The sequence below is a fragment of the Mobula hypostoma genome, chromosome 2 (genome assembly GCF_963921235.1).
Source record: "Mobula hypostoma chromosome 2, sMobHyp1.1, whole genome shotgun sequence".
NCBI classification, from domain to species: Eukaryota; Metazoa; Chordata; class Chondrichthyes; order Myliobatiformes; family Myliobatidae; genus Mobula; species Mobula hypostoma.
Window position 1 is genome coordinate 120989108 of NC_086098.1, and position 20002 is coordinate 121009109.

The 20002-nt window shown below is 42.3% G+C and overlaps 1 protein-coding gene across 1 annotated transcript in view; it reads right to left on the bottom strand.

The window, feature by feature from the left end:
- Positions 1-20002, bottom strand: part of LOC134342431 (inactive tyrosine-protein kinase 7-like) — a 226225-nt gene that overhangs the window by 29965 nt on the left and 176258 nt on the right. The window contains exons 9-14 of the mRNA XM_063040552.1: positions 19280-19415; positions 7099-7218; positions 2222-2368; positions 1457-1607; positions 1183-1310; positions 858-1058 (exon numbers count right to left, since the gene is read on the bottom strand). Coding sequence (XP_062896622.1) covers positions 858-1058; positions 1183-1310; positions 1457-1607; positions 2222-2368; positions 7099-7218; positions 19280-19415 — 883 coding nt within the window. The remainder of the gene's footprint in view (positions 1-857; positions 1059-1182; positions 1311-1456; positions 1608-2221; positions 2369-7098; positions 7219-19279; positions 19416-20002) is intronic.

The following is a 20002-nucleotide window of genomic DNA, read 5'->3' on the forward strand; positions in this document are numbered from 1 at the left end:
AGAAAGGGTGCAGAGAAGATTTACAAGGATGTTGCCTGGATTGGGGAGCATCCCCTATGAGAATAGGTTGAGTGAACTTGGCCTTTTCTCCTTGGAGTGACGGAGGATGAGAGGTGACCTGATAGAGATGTATAAGATGATGAGAGGCAGTGATTGTGTGGATAGTCAGAGGTCTTTTCCCAGGGCTGAAATGGCTAACACAAGAAGGCACAGTTTTAAGGTGCCTGGAAGTAGGTACAGAGGAGATGTCAGGGGCAATTTATTGTTGTTTTTTTTCAAAAACGCAGAGGGTGGTGAGTGCGTAGCGTGGCTACGTGGTGGTGGGTGCCAGCGACAGTGGTGGAGGCGGATACGACAGGGTCTCTTAAGAGACTCCTGGATAGGTACACGGAGCTTAGAAACAGAGAGGGCTATGGGTAACTCCTGGTAATTTCTAAAATAAGCGCATGTTTGGCATGGCATCCTGGGCCAAAGGGCCTGTATTGTGCTGCAGCTCTTCTATGTTTCATCTCCTTCTTACTTCTCAGCTCCACCCATAAAGCCTCAATATTGATCATCCAGTAATTTCATTTCTGTTGTTTTAATTGAGATTTAAATTTGTCATAAACTTTTTGGAATCAGACCTTAAATCACTAGGTACCATTCTTCTTGCCCTAGGAATCCATCCCCCATTATCTCTGCAAATGAAACTAACTTGTTCTCTTTCTCTCAGTTCTGACCAGGGTTCCTGTCCAAAAATGAACAGAGCCTGTCTGACCTGTGAGTGTTTCCAGCACATTCCAGCTTTGGCAGAATTTTCTTGCTGATTTTCACCAGCAGCTTATTGCCTAACGGTACAAAGTGTACGTGCATCTTACCATTCAGCACCTCCATTTCAGGTTCCTCCCCTTCTGGCCCTTTGTGCAATCGCTTGGCCTTTCGTCGCTTTTTGCAGTAGAACATGAGACCCAGTACATTGATAATGTAGGCAACTGCAGCTCCAACAGAAAGGCCAATTGTCTGAATCATCTTGTATGGAGTATGCTGCTTGTCTTCATCACCATGAGCAGCTGGTTTTTCTGCAGGAATAGGCAAAGAAAGATTATGAAGCAAATTTAGGATTTTGGTTACTACCTTCAGTTGACAATCAGCAGTCAAGGCTAAGGTGATAAGAAAAACTGTTCACTTGTTGTCAGTACATACCAACAACATAGAGAAAAGCATCTCGGTGCTGTATGTTGCAATTGTTGCCAGCAATGCATGTGTACTTCCCCGTATCCTCTGCATTGACATCATAGATTACCAATGAACCATTATCCATTTTCCGTACCCTGTGTAAAGTATTCAGAAACAACACTATTAGAATTAGTTATGGCTGGTTAACGGATTCACTGTTAAGGCAATATTCCCGATAGCTAACAATAGCACATGAAGGCTTTGATGCCATGCGAGAAGGTTTGCTCATATTGCCTCCTACCTCTGTGAGCCCTTGTTGGAGTCCAAGATCTTCTCTTTCACTTTCCAATGGATGTTAGGCTGTGGTTCCCCGGTGGCTTGGCAGTTTAGCACTGCAATGTATCCCTGGTACACGGTTGTGTTCTCAGGCTCCATCTTAAACTTTGGTAAGACTAAGGAAAGACACACATGTATGGTGTATAGGATCTGGGGAGGGTGTGGATTGAGAGGTATGCTTCATTCCAACCCCAACCCTTTAGGAAAATTCTAACAACAGCAGCAGGTTCCTCCAGGCCTGGCATAATTTAGGTTGGATATAGAAAGAAACTTGATCCTGCTCCATTGCCACCTACCCACCACACTGTTCTTACCCTTGCGCTTAACTTCCCCAACAGCTGACATTCATCATCTCCAAAGCTTTCCACCCCATCCAGCACACAAACACCTGATTCATGAAAAACAGTGGGAAGATAGGTCTTTGATTTTAAACTGTAACTGAAGTCAATAGTAAGCCATCCTGCCTAACTGTTGTTTAAATTTATGGTACTTTATACATATATTTCAAAGATTAAACTGAATTACCCAGTGTCCAAAAAATTACTGTTTATCCCCCTAACACATTTGTCTTCCATCAGTGAAGGCTATTTAAAAATAAAGTATTCCAGAAAAACACTGAGCATTTAACAAGGTGATTTATGAGGTTTACTCTGCTGCATGAGAAGCTTGTCCCAGTGGATTGACCTACTGGTGAAGGTGGTGGAGGTGCCAGTGGATGAAATAATCATACCTGCAACAATAAGGCGAACGGATGCTCTGATTTCCCCTTGACTGTTTGATGCAATACAGGTATATTGTCCAGCATCATCTTTGGTCACATTGGTGAAGTGCAATAATCCAGCTTTCTGCCTAATGTGAGGGGATATATGACTGCCATCTGCACCAGTTAAAAGTAATAAAAGTTATTCTGATGCCAATTTTAAAACTTGCACCAAATATGCACATTGAAAGGAAAACGAATGCTGAAAAGCTAACTCATTCAGCTCAATCAGTTCACAAGCTGAGTGATTAAGTCACAAAATCCCTGCAGATTGGATTAGATTGGGTAGGTTTCTCAACCAGCCTGAACATGATGGGCCAAAAAGACGACTTTGTGTTATAAATTTTCCATGATTCTGTGAAGTAATGGTCTTGGAAACACTAACCCAAACACACTCACAGTGGAGGGGAATCTTCAGGAGGATGCATTCATGATGCTTGCAACCCTTATTCAAAACAATTATGTGTAGATCATAAAGTGTAACTTAATTCCCCAGCTTGTCCTCACTCCCAGCTGTCTTTCTCCATTGAATAGCTGAAGTAGTCAAAGATAAAAGTTGTCCAAAAAAACAACTGTCACATCCAAGAGGGAGATAATCCACAAGCAATGATTAAAGCTCCAAAACCCAAGGGGAAATGTTTCAAAAAACAAATTTTAGACATTTGTTTTACATGGACAACTATAATCGAAATAAAAATCCACTAATACTTCAAAATTTCATGAAAAATTTTTTCAACAAACATTCTTGACAGATAATTTTAGAGTCACACAGCACAGAAATAGGCTTATTGACCATTGCCTCTACACCAACAATCAAGCACTCATTCCATTTTTCTTCTTTGACCCTGGGCTGCAATTCTTCAGCCACTCACTAATAATAGTCTTTCAGCAAGCTCGAAATTGCACAAGCCATTGCCTGGGGTGAGTGAGGGCAAGGCTTCAATAGCAAGTGAGGCTAGTCAGGACTTTCAGCAGACTTGAGATCGAATTGGGTTATAAGGTACTTGGCAAGGACCAATAAATGTTAGGTTTAAGTGGAGTGGCCATTTTGGGAGCAACCATTATTGGAGTGGGGCAGGGTTAGAATGGGGAGTTTGAGACTATGGCTAAAGAGGCTTTGACAAGGAGAGGCAGAAGCTAAATGAAGTTTCTGGTCGGTTTCTTTCCTTTTTATTGCAATTTGAGCATTGGGAATGACAATGAATAGTGGAATGCTCCTTTTTCAGGACGTAAGAAAACAGGAAGACCTCCAATGCCCTAATGACTACACCTGCAAGAAGTGCACCCAGCTGCATATTCTTAAAGACTGCATTAAAAAAAACTGGAGCTGGATGAATTCCAGATCATTCGGGAAGGTAAAGGGTTCATTGATAGCAAACATACAACTGCACATAATGTGTAGGATTCAGGTATCCGGGTGACTACCAAGAGAGGGAAAGGAGATAAACAGCCAGTGCAGAGTACTGCTGTACCTATTCCCTCAGTAACAAGTACATCACTTTGAATGATGTTGGAGGGGGGCGACGAAGGATGATCTAACAGAAGAAAGCCACAGCAGTCAGGTCTCTGGTACTGAGTCTGTCTTTGTGACGCGGAAGGGAAGGTGGGAGCAGTTCTGATAGGGGATTTACTGGTTAGTGAACAGGCAGGAGGTTCTGTGGATGAGAATGAGATTCCCTGATGCTTTATTCCCAAGGTGCCAGGAGCAGGGACATCTCAGATTGTCAATAGCTTTCTCAAGGAGGAGGGTGAGCAGCCAAAGGTCGTGGTCTATGTTGGTACCAATGACATAGGCAGAAAGGGTGACAGGGTCCTGCAGAGCGAGTTCAAGGAGTTAGATACTAAATTAAGTACAGGACTTCCAGGGCTGTGATCTCAGGATTGCTACCCATGCCAACTACTAGTGAGGCCAGAAATAGGAAGATAATATAAGTTTAATATGTGGCTAAGGTGATGACAGAGGGAGTGCTTCAGATTTTGGGATACTGAGCTCTCTTCCAGGGCTAACAGGTTTGGGTAACATTGCTTTTTGAGGGAAATTGAAGCCCTGGTTAAGAAAAAGAAGGTGGTGTATAGCAGGTATACTGAAAGTGGTAAGGAGCAAATAAGGTGCTTGAGGAGTATAAAAAATGCAAGAGAAGACTTAAGGGGGAAACCAGGAGAGCTAAAAGACATGAAGTAGCTCTGTCAGACAAGGTGAAGGAGAATTCCAAGGGTGTCTACAAATACATTAAGAACAACAAGATATCAAGGGATAAATTGGTCCACTTGAGGAATCAAAACCAGAATCAGGTTTAATATCACTGGCATATGTCGAGAAATTTGTTGTTATGTAGCAGCAGTACCAATGTATAATAATAACTAAATTACAATAAATTGTATATATTAGGAAGTTAAATTAAATAAGTAGTGCAAAAAGAGGGGGAAAAAAAAGTAGTGAGGCTGTGCTCATAGGTTCAATGTCCATTCAGAAACCTGAACAGAAGCTATTCCTGAATCGCTGAGTATGCACCTCCTCCCAGAGAAGAGGGCATGTCCAGGGTGATGGAGGTCCTTAATGATGGATGCCTTTTTGAGGCATCGCTCCTTGAAGATATCCAGGATGCTGAGGAGGCTAGTGCCTGTCATGGAGCTGAGTTTACAACTTTCTGTAGCTTATTTCAATCCTGTGCCGTGCCAACCTCCTCACCATCCCCCAGCCCCCTCCCAATACCAGATAGTGATACAGCCAGTTAGAATGCTCTTCATAGTATATATGTAGACATTTTTGAGTGTATTTGCTAACAGACCAAATCTCCTCAAACTCCAAATGAAATATAACTGCTGTTATGCCTTCATTGTAACTGCATCATTATGTTGAACCCAGGATAGATCCTCAAGAGATGTTGACACCCAGGAAGATCAACATAATCATCTATGGGCCGAAAGAGATTTTTTGCATCATTATTTACTTTGGGAGAGGGATACAGAGTCAATAGAAGTGATACAAAGCAGCTGTGAGGTCATGGACCATATAGAAATTACAGAAGAGGAGGTGCTTGCTGTCTTGAAGTAAATTAGGGTAGATAAATCCTCAGGGCACAACAATTGAACTCCATGGACCTTGTGGGATTTTGCAGGGACTCTGGCAAAGGTCCTTTAACAAGGGCAAGGTGTCAGAGGACTGGAAAAAAAATTGCTGTTGTTCCATTGTTCAACAAAGATCAAGAATAAACCAAAAAAATTATAGGCCAGTGAACCTGACATCAGTAGTGGATAAATCATAGGAATTTATTCCAAGGGACAAAATATACAAGTACTTGAATAGACGTGGCCAAATTAGGGATAGTCAAATTGGCTTTGTGCATGGGAGGTTGTGTCTAACCAGTTTTATGTTTTATTTACAAATGGTGATTACCAGGAAAGTTAATGGAAGGAAATTCGTTGGATGTTGTCTACACAGACTTTAGTAAGGCCTCTTACAGTCATGCATGAGACACTGGTCAAGGTGGTTCAGTTGCTTGGCATTCAAAGTAAGGTAGCAAACTGGAATCAACATTGGCTTTGCGGCAGAACCCAGAGATGTAATAGGTGGTTGCTTCTCTGACTAGAAGCTTATGACTATTGGAGTGCCACGGAGATCAGTGCTGAGTCTCATCTATATCAATAAGATGGATGTTGTGGTAAACTGGATCAGCAACTTTGCAGATGACACCAAGATTGGAGGTGTCGTGGACAGTGAGGAAGGCCAAAGCTTGTAAGAATGGCAGATGGGATTTAATTCAGAGAAGAGTGAGGTGTTGCACTGTGGGAGGACAAACCAGGGTAGGGCTAGTAAACAGTAGAGCACTGATGTGGGTAGTGAACAGAGAGATCTGGGAATATAGATCCATAAGTTCTTGAAAGCAGTGTCACAGGTAGATAGGGTTGTAAAGAAAGATTTTAGCACAGTGGCCTTCACAAATCAGAGTATCGAGTAAAGTGTTGGAATGTTATGTTGAAGACGGAGAGGCAAGATTTGGAGTGTTGTGTGTAGTTCTGGTCACCTACCTACAGGAAAAATATCAATCTCATCATACGTGCAACTTCATAAACATGTTTGCATCTTAGCAAAGTGAATTGCAAAAGGAAAACAGGTCTAGTTCAAACTCTAGAAATCAGTAACTCTAAATCCACTTGTAATGGAGGTCAAACGACCCAACTCAGCTCCAATACGGGGTGCCATAGTAGTGTAGTGGTTAGCACGCACTACTACAGCTTGGGGCATCAAAGTTCTGAGTTCAATCCCGACGGCCTCTACAAGGAGTTTATCTTCCCTGTGGAATGTGTGGATTTTCTCCGGGTGCTCTGGTATCCTCCCAGTCCAAAGTAGTACCGGTTAGGTTAATTGGTCATTGTATATTGTCCCGATTAGGGTTGTCCTAACTAGGCTAGGGTTAAATCAGGGGTTGCTGGGTAGTGCATCTTGAAGGGCAAAAGAGCCTATTCTGCACTTTATCATTGAATGAATAAATAAATAAATAGGGTTAAGGTGGAGTGAGCAAACAGACCAAGGGTTTCCAGGGATGGAAAAAATGGTGAAAACTGAGCCATCTTTACACAAGAGAACAGCTTCGACAGAAGTTGAAGAAACAATTGCTGTGAATGTACGAACAGGAACATTTGTGGCAAAAAGGCAGAAGGCTTTTGAGAGAGCTTCACAATGAGGCATAAAATCTATGCAATTCTTTGACTTAAAGTAAACAATACTAAAGAAAAATTCCAAATTGACATTTAAAAAAAATACTTAGTAAATCTAACAAGGTTTAACATTCACAGGAACTTACTGATTGGTGTCCTAAAATACAAATCCATAAAGAAGATCTCACCACTTTTGCTCCATCTGATGGCTGGTTTCTCACGACCAGTAGCAGAACACTGGATTGTCATATCCTTATTCAGCTCCATACACTGATGTTGCTGTGGAGTTGGCGTGAACTTCAGCTTCTCTGTAATATGGAACATAAAGAGTCGCAAGGAAGTGTTTCAGCACATTGCACTTTGGGCATTAGGATGGAAAACAGATGAGTAGTTGTGTAGAGTACCCTAAGTGATACAAGAGAAAGAAAAATTATACCTCACTGGATAGTGTAATTACTTTCCAATAATGGTTTGGTGGGAAATGTCTGCACTAGACAAACTATGTCAACTATATTTGTGATCTCTGCTGAATTATTTTATGACAGCCACAGTAAGAATAGGGATGCTAAAATCATTTCAGTTAAGGAAGCAAAAAATAAAAAGGTGAAAGCTCCTGCTGATGATATTTATCAAGTGAGCTTTGATGTGAAGCCCTCCATGACTAAACTGCCTGTCAGGGTAGACATTTGACTCCCTGCTGGAATGGGGTTCATACTGGTAAGAAAGACAGATGGGAAGGTGGGGGGGTGGGGAAGGTAGGTAGGTGGGAGGTACTCTACCAGTCACTAAGCCAATTCAGGTCACAGAGATAGAATGGTTAAAAAATTGCTTCCATCTGTGTTACGCTCTACAACCATTGCCATAGCATCTGGCCCAGACACACCTACAATATAAGAGACAAATGTCAGAATGCTGTTTCTGGATTTCAGTTCAGCATTCAACACTATTGTCTCACAGATCTTGGTGAACTAATTCCTACTCCTCAGTCTAAATTCACCACCATGCAACTGGATGTTGGACTTCCTAATGAACAGACCTCAGATAGTCAGGATGCACAACTCTTCTTTCTCCTCATCATCCTCAACACAGCTGCCCCCCAGGGCTGTGTGCGGAGCCCACTGTTGTACACTGTTCATATATGGCTGCACACAGCCAAACACACGAGCAATCACATTGTCAAGCCTGCTGGATGACAAGACAGTGGTGGGGCTCAACACCAACAATGATGAAACAGTGTCCAGAGGGAAGGTGGAAAAGCTCCAGGCTTGGTGCCAAGCAAGTAACTTCTTCCTTAATGTCAACTAGCCAAAGGAGATAGTTATCGACTTCAGAAGAAGTCGCAATCGCACTAACACTCTACTTTACATTGGTGGCACAGCAGTGGAAATTACAAGCAGTTTCGAACTACCAGGAGTGCGCATCACACACAACCTCTCATGGTCCCAGAACACATCCTACAGAGTCAGGAAAGTTCACAAATGCCTCCACTTTTTGAGGAGGCCGAAGAGAGCTGGACTTCGCACATCCATACTCGCACCATTCTACAGATGCACAGAAGAGAGCATCCGAACAAGCTGCATCACTGCTTAGTACAGAAACTGCGGTACGACAGATAGGAAGGCTCTACAGCCATTAGTCACAACTGTGGAATACATCACTGGCACCAACCTACCTGCCATCAAGGACATATATACAGAAAGGTTCTGGAAAAGGGCCAGTAACGTCATGAAGGATCCAACCCACACTACTCATGGGCTGTTTGTCCCAATCCTATCAGGGAGGAGGCTACACAGCATCGACTCCAGGATAACCAGACTCAAAAACAGTTACTTCTCCCAAGCGGTAAGGCTGATCAACAACTCCACCCACTAAAACTACCACTATATTATTTCCTGTCATAGTCACCTTATGTACAGTCTAGTGGCATGTTATGGACATACAATCAAAATATTTAATTTAGTTTTTTTTAATTATTGCATTCTTTTGTGTTGCACTGGATCTGGAATAACAATTATTTTGTTTTCCTTTACACTAATGTACAGGAAATGACGTGAAACAACCTTGAATCCAATCTTAGTTGTGCTTTCAATTAAAAGTGTAAACATTCATGAAACCAGTAATAATTCTGGAAGCATGTAAATATGAAAGCTGTTTCAGATTTTATCCTAGCATTTTGCCACACAGCAATATGCTGCTTAGTTTGTAACATATAATGCTTGCAATACTGTTAATCAGTTGGAAACTTCCCAACAAGTTTGTATTGGAATTAATTTCCTTGGCTCCCTCCCAACCATCGACAATGGGAATGTGATGCCAATGACTTCCTCTTCCCAAATAATCAATACAGAAGATAACTTATGGATACATTGGTCTCCCTACGTGAGACTTATTTCAGCAAAATTACAAAGGTCAGCACAATTATTGGCCAAATTTTTGACCTGCAGTTGACTTAATTATTAGACCACCAGTCTATGGATGACAAGCCTTTGACTAAATTCCAAGCATCCTGATGCTTCTTAAATGACCCAGTTTCAACCACACTATCAAGCAGTGCATTCTAGGTACTTACCACTCTCAAGATGAAGGTAGTCCTCCACATATCCCTACTGAATCACTTCCCTTTTATCTTAAGAGTTATATTCTTGAGTTTCATCTACCTCTGCAGTCTATCTTAATTACACACTCATTGTTTTATGCATCTCAATCTGCCCCTCCCCCATAACCAACTCTTCTCCAGGAATCCAGCTTCTCCAGTCTCTCCTCACTGTCTTGCTCTATCCCATGCAAAACCCCTGGTGAATGTCATTTGCACCCTGTCAAGAGCCACTGCATTCTTACTAATCAATAGATTTTTAAAAAGTTCTATTGATCCTCAAAACTGGCAGTCCCAACTGCAGACTCAGGACGCGAGTGTGGTTCCCTTTTAAGAAAAAGGAAATGGGAAAAGCACATTTGGCTACAGGTACAATTGAAGTGCAGAGGCCTTAGATCCCCACTTCCAACTATCCTGCTGGCAAAAGTACAGTCTCCGTAGAATAAAACTGAAGACCTCAGAGAGATTACAGTACCAAAGGGGCACAGGGACTGTCATATACTTTGCTTCAAGGATTCATGGCTCACCTCTGCTATTTCGGATACAGCAATGCAACCCAAGGGCTTCACCATCCACCAAAAAAAAACAGACAGCTGAGTCTTTTAAAGTTAGGGAAGATGGAGTGTGCTTTATACTTAACTCACTGTGATGAGTTAATTGCAGAGGTCTAATTGCAGTAATGTGGCCTATTCTTGGTATCAGAGTGTAGGAAGAATATCATAGGGAGTTCAGAGTAGATTTGAAAGCTGTGTAAAGATTTGACGTGCATAATATGCCAACCAATCTTCTTTCATGCTGCATTATTGTACGATTTATAACACCCACCTAGGTAAAGGACACTATTTTCTTGATCAATTTGTTTCATTTTGAACTAAAGTGTTAATAGACACCGGGCAAAAGAAAACTTGAGATAAGTGATCATCTTATTTATCTTGGTGATGTTTGATAGAGAACATGGGCAGAAAATTGAGGGCAACTCACCACAATCCTTAAAACAAAATGAACTTGTGTTTTAACTTGTCAAATTACCATGCTGGCTTAAGATCTACAAAACTTCAAAAATATTGATCAAGGCTCACATAGGTAAAAACAATTTCAAAATTGTTCACAAGCTCATCTGATGACTTTGAAACCAAACTTACTGCTTTGTGGTGCTGTGTCAGAGACAATACAAGCTCCATTTTGGTTACTGCCTTCATTCTGTTTGCTGATCCAAGGCAGAAATCTTTTTAGAGATAATGTCGTAGTCAAGGATGACTTGGAACATAAAGAGCAGTACTGCACAGGTACAGGCTCTTTAGCCCACAATGTCCATGATGCCAAATTAAACTAATCCTATCTGCACAGTCTGTACACAATCCATATCCCTCTTTTCCCTGCATGCTGACATGCCTGTGTAAATACTAATAAATGTTACTACTATGTCTGCTTCCACCACCCCACCTGGCAGCACAACAAGGCACCTTTTAATCTGTATTTAAAAAAAAAGCTTTGCTTGACTCCTTCAGATTTTTCCCTTCTCACTTTAAAGCAGTGTTCTCTAATATTTGACAAACCTCCATAGAGTATATTGACTGGTTCAAGACAGGCTGGTATGCAAACACCAATGCCCTTGAATGAAAAATCCCACAAAAAGTAGTGGATACAGGCCAGTTTATCATAGGGAAGGCCCTCCCCACTATTAAGCACATCTACACAAAACGTTGTCACAGGAAAGCAGCATCCATTATCAGTGACTCCACCACCCAAGTCATGCTCCCTTCTCACTGCTGCCTTCAGGAAGGTGGTACAGGAGCCTCAGGACTCACACCATCAGGTTCAGGAACAGTTATCACCCCTCAGCCATCAGGCTCTTGAACCAAAGGGGATAACTTCACTTGACCTATCGTTGAAATATTCCCACAACCTATGGAATTACTTTCAAGGGCTCTTCAACTCCTGTTCTCAATATACATTGCTTATTTCTTCCTGTTTGTATTTGCCGAGTTTGTTGCCTTCTGCACACTGAATGAACGCCCAGGTTGGTTGTAGTCTTTCATTGATTCTATTGTGTTTATTATTCTATAGATTTATTGAGTATGCCCACAAGGAAATGAATCTTAAGGTTGTATATGGTGACATACATGTACTTTGAAATTTTTACTCTGGGGTAAAATATTCAGACTGCCTGCCTTATCTCTGCCTATCAATTATTATAAACTTCCACCAAGTCTCCTCTCAGTCTCCAACACTCCAAAGAATATCCCAATTTGTCCAGCCTCTCCTTATAGCTACTACTCTAATCCAACCAACACACTAATCAACCTCTTCTGCACCCTCTCCAAAGATGCAGCAACCAGAACGGCACATAAAACTACCAACGTGGTCAACCTAAAGTTTCATACAGCAGCAACATGACTTGCTAACTTTTACCCTCAACACCCCACCAATTAAAGGAAGCATGCTGTTCAACTCTTTTCCAGCTCACCTATTCGTGCTGCCCCTTTCAGAGAAATATGAATATGCACCCCAATAAACCTCTGTACATCAATGCTTCTAAGGGTTCTGCCATTAACAATATGCTTCCCCCTTCCACCAAACTATAATACATCGTACTTGTACACTGCAGGTTGAATTCCACCCGCCATTTCTCTACCAATATCTCTAATTGATCTACATCCTTTGGCAACATTCCTCACTACCCATAACTCCCATCAATTTTTGCTTCACCTCCAACTTAATCAGCTCAGCTACTGTACATACAAACAGAGGTCTCACCACTGATCTCTGAGAAATCACTGATCACAGACGTCCAGTCTGAAGAACATACTTCCAACATTTTCTATGGCCAAATCAACTACAAATCTAAACCACAAAGTCACCATGCATGCCACGTGCCTTATTTTTCTGGATCAGCCTACCTTAAGGGACCGTGTCAAATGCCTTGCTATAGTTCATCTACATAATATCCACTGCCCTAACCTGATCAATTATATTTGTTCACCTCCTCAACAAACTCAACCATTCAAAAGACACAACCATGCTGACCATCCCTAATGACCCTATGCGCTTACAAATGTGAATACATCCTATCCCTTCAAAAACCTTTCCAATAATTTCGTCACCACTGACAAGGCTCACCAGCCTATAATTTTCTGGATTATCCCAATAGCCCTTCTTATACAAAAGGAACAATACTGGCTACCCCCCAGTCCTTCATGACTTCACTTATGGATGGAGGGAAAACCAAGATCTCTGTCAAGGCTCCAGCAATCTCCTCTCTTGTCCCTGTCAATAGCCTGAAACAAATCCCATCGTGCCCAAGAAACTTATTCAACAGTCCCAACACCACCACCTTCTTGAAAACATCATGTGCTAGAACTTTAGAAAACCCCTCACACTGAACTCACTATCGGCCATGTTCTCTTCCTTCTACCGTCTGCATGACATGATGGAACTTTCGAGAGACTTTGAGACATTTTTTTACCGTGGCCATGGTCTGTTCTTTATCAAATTACGGTATTGCTTCGCACTTTGTAACTATATGTTATAATTATGTGGTTATGTCAGTTTTTCCAGTCGGTTTGTCTTGTGTTTCTGTGATATCATTCTGGAGGAACATTGTATCATTTCTTAATGCATGCATTACAAAATGACAATAAAAGAGGACTGCATGTCCTCAATCTAAATCTCCTCCCTGACCAAGGATTACCTTAAGGTTGTGTGGTTAGCTCCTTGATCCACTCTCTTACAATAAGGCCATAAGACATAGGAGCAGAATTAGGCTATTCAGCCCATTGAATCCACTCCACTATTTCATCATGGCTAACTCCAGATCCCACTGAACCCCATACACCTACCTTCTCACCATATCCTTTAATGCCCTGACCAATCAGGAATCTATCAACTTTCACTTTAAATATACCCACGGACTTGGCCTCCAACACAGCCTGTGGCAGAGCATTCCATATATGCACCATTCTTTGGTTAAAAAATTCCTCCTTGCTTTTGTTCTAAAAGGTCGCCCCTCAATGTTGACGCTGTACCCTCTAGCTCTGGATACCCCCACCAGAGGAGACATCCTCTCCACATCCACCTTATCTAGTGCTTTCAAAATTCAGTAGGTTTCAATGAGATCCTCATGCATTCTTCAAAATTCCAGTGAGTACAGGTCCAAAGCTGCCAAACGCTCCTCATATGTTAACCCCTTCATTCCCAAAATCATCCTTATGAGCCTCCTCTGGGATCTCTCCAATGACAACAGATCCATCTGCCACTTTTTTGCCCATTCTTCCAATTTGTCTCAGTTCTGATGCAATCACATTGCTTCCTCAGCACAACCTACCCCTCCACCAATCTTCAAATCATCTGCAAACTTTGCCACAAAGTCATCAATTCCACTATATAAATCACTGACAAACAATGTGAAAATGCTAACCCCTAAGGAACATCACTAGTCCCTAGCAGCCAACCAGAAAGGCCCCTTTTTATTCCCACTCACTACCTACTGCCTTTCAGCCATTCCTCTATCTATGCCAGTCTATTTGCTGTAACACCATAGGATTTTATCTTTTATTTCATTTTTACCATAGCAAGATAGGACACCTGGTTGAGTGGTGCTGCAGAACTAACTTCTCATCCAGTGTCAGCAAATCTAGAGCTGATTGCTGACTGCAGGAAGGGGAAGGACAGTGGACATGAACAAACCTACATTAGGGGAATCTGCAGTGGAGAGAGTCAGAAACTTTAAAATCCTGGATGACCTGTTCTAAATCCAACATGCATTTGCAATCATAAGGAAATTGCATCAGCATCTTTACTTCCTCAGGAAAGTAAGGAGGTTCTGGGCCGGCTGGTGGCGCAACGACATCGGCGCCAGACCCGGGAGCAGAGGCTCCCGGGTTCGAAACCAGTCGGGTCCGCTCCTGAGTAAGCTTTCCATCCGTGCCAGGTTGAGTGTCGAGATCGCAACTCGACCTCTTAAAAAAAGGGAAAAATACTGCGAAAATGTCAGTGTGAGCAGTGGCGTGTCACACAGTCTCTCTCTCTCTCTCGCTCCGCGCCTTGTAAAAGCCATGAAAAAGACATCATCACGGACGCACGAACACACACGCAGAAACGCGCATGCACGCACACATACAGTCTCACATGCACGCAGGCACACGCCAAAAAAAAGGAAAGTAAGGAGGTTCAGATGGTCAGTAAACACCATCTTTTAGACCACATCATCTTTTCGCCGCTACCATTGTGTTGGAAGTACAGACATCTGAAGCCCCACATAAACCAGTTTCTTTAAAAAAAAACTCCCTCCCTCCAAGCATTAATTTCTTGAACCAATTAACAAAACTCTACTCAGTATAGTTTAGCAACACTGTAACCGCTGACCACCTTGCACTGAATTGGATTCTATTGTTCTAAATGTTTTCTTATAAAAATAGAGTATAACTTATGATTAATTTGTTTTTCTTGTGAATGCTGCTTACATGATATGTATCTGTGATACTGCAGCGAGGATTTAATTGCACTTGTACACACATGAACTTTGAGATTCATATTGCATGTATTCTTACATTCTGATTACTTTTTTTTGCTGCTTTTGAGCTGTTTGATCAGAACGACTGATGCGGACTGGGGCACATCAGCGAAGAATAGCCCCACGGCCTGCAGTGGGCCAGTGGCGCGGTACTGAACCAAACTAAATACTACCGGACTTCTGGTTTGATGTTTGATATTCTATGTGTTGTTCACTTATTTTTTTTGCTATTTGTGCAATTTGTTCTTTTTCATGCATTGGGTGTTTGACGTTTTCTTGAACAGGTTCCATGGTGCTTATTTCGTATACATACTTTGATAATAAATATACTTTAACAAAGGAGGAAAAAAAAGCTGCAAATGAGCAGTACCATATGTCTATCATTTGAGTTTCCTATTCAGGTGTCCCGAAATTGGGTACATTGACTACAGCCCTGCCTTTAATACCATCATTCCAAATAAACTGATTCCTAAGCTCCGGAACCTGGGCCTTAGCACTCAGATCAACAGCTGGATCTTCAATTTCCTGACAGACAGGACCCAGGCTGTAAAAATAGGGGACAAGCTCTCCTCTGCTATCACTCTGAGCACCGGTGCCCCACAAGGCTGTGTACTCAGCCCCCTGCTGTACTCACTGTATACCCATGATTGTGTAGCCAAGTTTCCATCAAACTCAATATGTAAATTTGCTGATGACACCACAATTGTAGGTCGTATCTCGGGTAAAGATGAGTTTGAGTACGGAGAGGAAATTAAGAACCTGGTGGCACGGTGTGAAGACAATAATCTATCCCTCAATGTCAGCAAGACGAAGGAATTGGTTGTTGACCATAGAAACCATAGAAACTACAGCACAGAAACAGGCCTTTTGGCCCTTCTTGGCTGTGCCGAACCATTTTCTGCCTAGTCCCACTGACCTGCACACGGACCATATCCCTCCATACACCTCCCATCCATGTATCTGTCCAATTTATTCTTAAATGTTAAAAAAGAACCCGCATTTACCACCTCATCTGGCAGCTCATTCCATACTCCCACCACTCTCTGTGTGAAGAAGCCCCCCCTAATGTTCCCGTTAAACTTTCCCCCCCTCACCCTTAACCCATGTCCTCTGGTTTTTTTCTCCCCTTGCCTCAGTGGAAAAAGCCTGCTTGCATTCACTCTATCTATACCCATCATAATTTTATATACCTCTATCAAATCTCCCCTCATTCTTCTATGCTCCAGGGAATAAAGTCTTAACCTATTCAACCTTTCTCTGTAACTGAGTTTCTCAAGTCCTGGCAACATCCTTGTAAACCTTCTCTGCACTCTTTCAACCTTATTTATATCCTTCCTGTAATTTGGTGACCAAAACTGAACACAATACTCCAGATTCGGCCTCACCAATGCCTTATACAACCTCATCATAACATTCCAGCTCTTATACTCAATACTTTGATTAATAAAGGCCAACGTACCAAAAGCTCTCCTTACGACCCTATCTACCTGTGACGCCACTTTTAGGGAATTTTGTATCTGTATTCCCAGATCCCTCTGTTCCACTGCACCCCTCAGTGCCTTACCATTAACCCTGTATGTTCTACCTTGGTTTGTCCTTCCAACGTGCAATACCTCACACTTGTCTGTATTAAACTCCAGCTGCCATTTTTCAGCCCATTTTTCCAGCTGGTCCCTAGTCCCTCTGCAGGCTCTGAAAACCTTCCTCACTGTCTACTACACCTCCAATCTTTGTATCATCAGCAAATTTGCTGATCCAATTTACCACATTATCATCCAGATCATTGATATAGATGACAAATAACAATGGACCCAGCACTGATCCCTGTGGCACACCACTAGTCACGGGCCTCCACTCGGAGAAGCAATTGCCTACTACCACTCTTTGGATTTTTCCATTGAGCCAATGTCTAATCCAATTTACCACCTCTCCATGTATACCTAGCGACTGAATTTTCCTAACTAACCTCCCATGCGGGACCTTGTCAAAGGTCTTACTGAAGTCCATGTAGACAATATCCACTGCCTTCCCTTCATCCACTTTCCTGGTAACCTCCTCGAAAAACTCCAATAGATTGGTCAAACATGACCTACCACCCACAAAGCCATGTTGACTCTCCCTAATAAGTCCCTGTCTATCCAAATGCTTGTAGATTCTGTCTCTTAGTACTCCCTCCAATAACTTACCTACTACTGACGTTAAACTTACTGGACTATAATTTCCCGGATTACTTTTCGATCTTTTTTTAAACAACGGAACAACATGAGCCACTCTCCAATCCTCCGGCACCTCAACTGTAGACAGCGACATTTTAAATATTTCTGCCAGGGCCCCTGCAATTTCAACACTAGTCTCCTTCAAGGTCCGAGGGAACACCCTGTCAGGTCTCGGGGATTTAGCCACTTTAATTTTCCTCAAGACAGCAAGGACCTCCTCCTTTTTGATCTGTACAGTTTCCATGATCTCACTACTTGTTTCCCTTAATTCCATAGACTTCATGCCAGTTTCCTTAGTAAGTACAGACGCAGAAAAACTATTTAAGATCTCCCCCATTTCCTTTGGTTCCACACATAGCCGACCACTCTGATCTTCAAGAGGACCAATTTTATCCCTTACAATCCTTTTGCTCTTAATATACCTGTAAAAGCTCTTTGGATTATCCTTCACTTTGACTGCCAAGGCAACCTCATGTCTTCTTTTAGCCCTCCTGATTTCTTTCTTAAGTATCTTCTTGCACTTCTTATACTCCTCAAGCACCTTACTTACTCCCAGCTTCCTATACATGTCATACAACTCCCTCTTCTTTATCAGAGTTGCAATATCCCTTGAGAACCAAGGTTCCTTATTCCTATTCACTTTGCCTTTAATCCTGACAGGAATGTACAAATTCTGCACTCTCAAAATTTCTCCTTTGAAGGCTTCCCACCTACCTATCACATCCTTGCCAGAGAACAACCTGTCCCAATCCACGCTTTTTAGATGCTTTCTCATTTCTTCAAATTTGGCCTTCTTCCAGTTAAGAACCTCAACCCTAGGACCAGATCTATCCTTGTCCATGATCAAGTTGAAACTAATGGTGTTATGATCACTGGAACCAAAGTGCTCCCCTACACAGACTTCTGTCACTTGTCCTAACTCGTTTCCTAACAGGAGATCCAATATTGCATCCCCTCTAGTTGGTCCCTCTATATATTGATTTAGAAAACTTTCCTGAACACATTTTACAAACTCTAAACTATCCAGACCCCTAACAGTATGGGAGTCCCAATCAATATATGGAAAATTAAAATCCCCTACCACCACAACTTTATGTTTCCTGCAGTTGCCTGCTATCTCTCTGCAGATTTGCTCTTCCAATTCTTGTTGACTATTGGGTGGTCTGTAATACAATTCCACTAATGTGGCCATACCTTTCCTGTTTCTCAGCTCCAGAAGGGACTTCAGAAGGAGTAGCGGACCGCACAACTCCATTTACATCAGTGGTGCGCAAGTGGAACAGGTCAAAAGCTTTAAGTTCCTCGGGGTCAATATCACAAATGACCTGACTCGGTCCAACCAAGCAGAGTCCACTGCCAAGAAGGCCCATCAGCACTTTTACTTCCTGAGAAAGCTAAAGAAATTTGGCCTGTCCCCTAAAACCCTCACTAATTTTTATAGATGCACCGTAGAAAGCATTCTTCTAGGGTGCATCACAACCTGGTATGGAAGTTGTCCTGTCCAAGACCGGAAGAAGCTGCAGAAGATCGTGAACACGGCCCAGCACATCACATAAACCAATCTTCCGTCCTTGGACTCACTTTACACCGCACGCTGTTGGAACAGTGCTGCCAGGGTAATCAAGGACACGACCCACCCAGCCAACAGACTTTTAACCTTCTTCCCTCCAGGGGAAGGCTCAGGAGCTTGAAGACTCGTATGGCCAGATGTGGGAACAGCTTCTTTCCAACTGTGATAAGATTGCTGAACGGATCCTGACCCGGATCTGGGCCATACCCTCCAAATATCTGGACCTGCCTCTCGGTTTTTTTGCACTACCTTACTTTCCCTTTTCTATTTTCTATTTATGATTTATAATTTAAATTTTTAATATTTATTATCGATTTGTACTCCAGGGAGCGCGAAGTGCAGAATCAAATGTCGCTGCGATGATTGTACACTCTAGTATCAATTGTTTGGCATCAATAAAGTATTACTTCATCCCAGACAAGTTGGCAGATTTCAAAATTATAAGTAAAAATTATTACAGATAGCCTCTTGCTCTTACCGAGGACTTGGACACGAGCATATCCCTCAATGTACCCTGCTGGGGTGCTGCTCTGGCATTTATACAAAGTTCCATCATACACCTCCACATTATTAATGCGCAGAGTTCCATTGGCCAGCTGCTCAAACCGGCTGTCCTGTAATTTAACAAAAATCAGGAGCTAATGAAATTCATAGCTTTACAAAAACAGTAGTTTGCAACAATTGTCAAGAGGGAGAGGGTGCAGGGAGAGGGAAGCAGGGAGCAAGGAGCAATACAAACTTGCATTGATCACTCAAAGTCTGTACAATTTGACTAATCTCTAATGAAGATATCATGTGACATGGAAATAGTTAACTGGAGTAAAGTGCTCACAAATTTTATTTCTATTGCTCAGAATTCAATAGTTCTAACACATGGAATAATTCAGCAACATTCTCCTTATGAGCAACCCGTATCTGGTTATAAAGGCATCCGTTAGTCTTGCGAGACCATGGATCTGCGGCTGGAAAGTCTTCACTCTCCAGGGTGCAGGCAAGGTTGTATGGAAGACCAGCAGTTGCCCATCTCCATGACACCAATGTTGTCCAAGGGAAGGGCATTAGGACCCATACGGCTTGGCACCATTGTCGTTGCAGAGCAATGTGTGATTAAGTGCCTTGCTCAAGGACACAACATGTTGCCTCGGCTGGATCTAGCCCTTCGAGTAAAATCTACAATCTATGTGCAGCTGTCAGTACATAG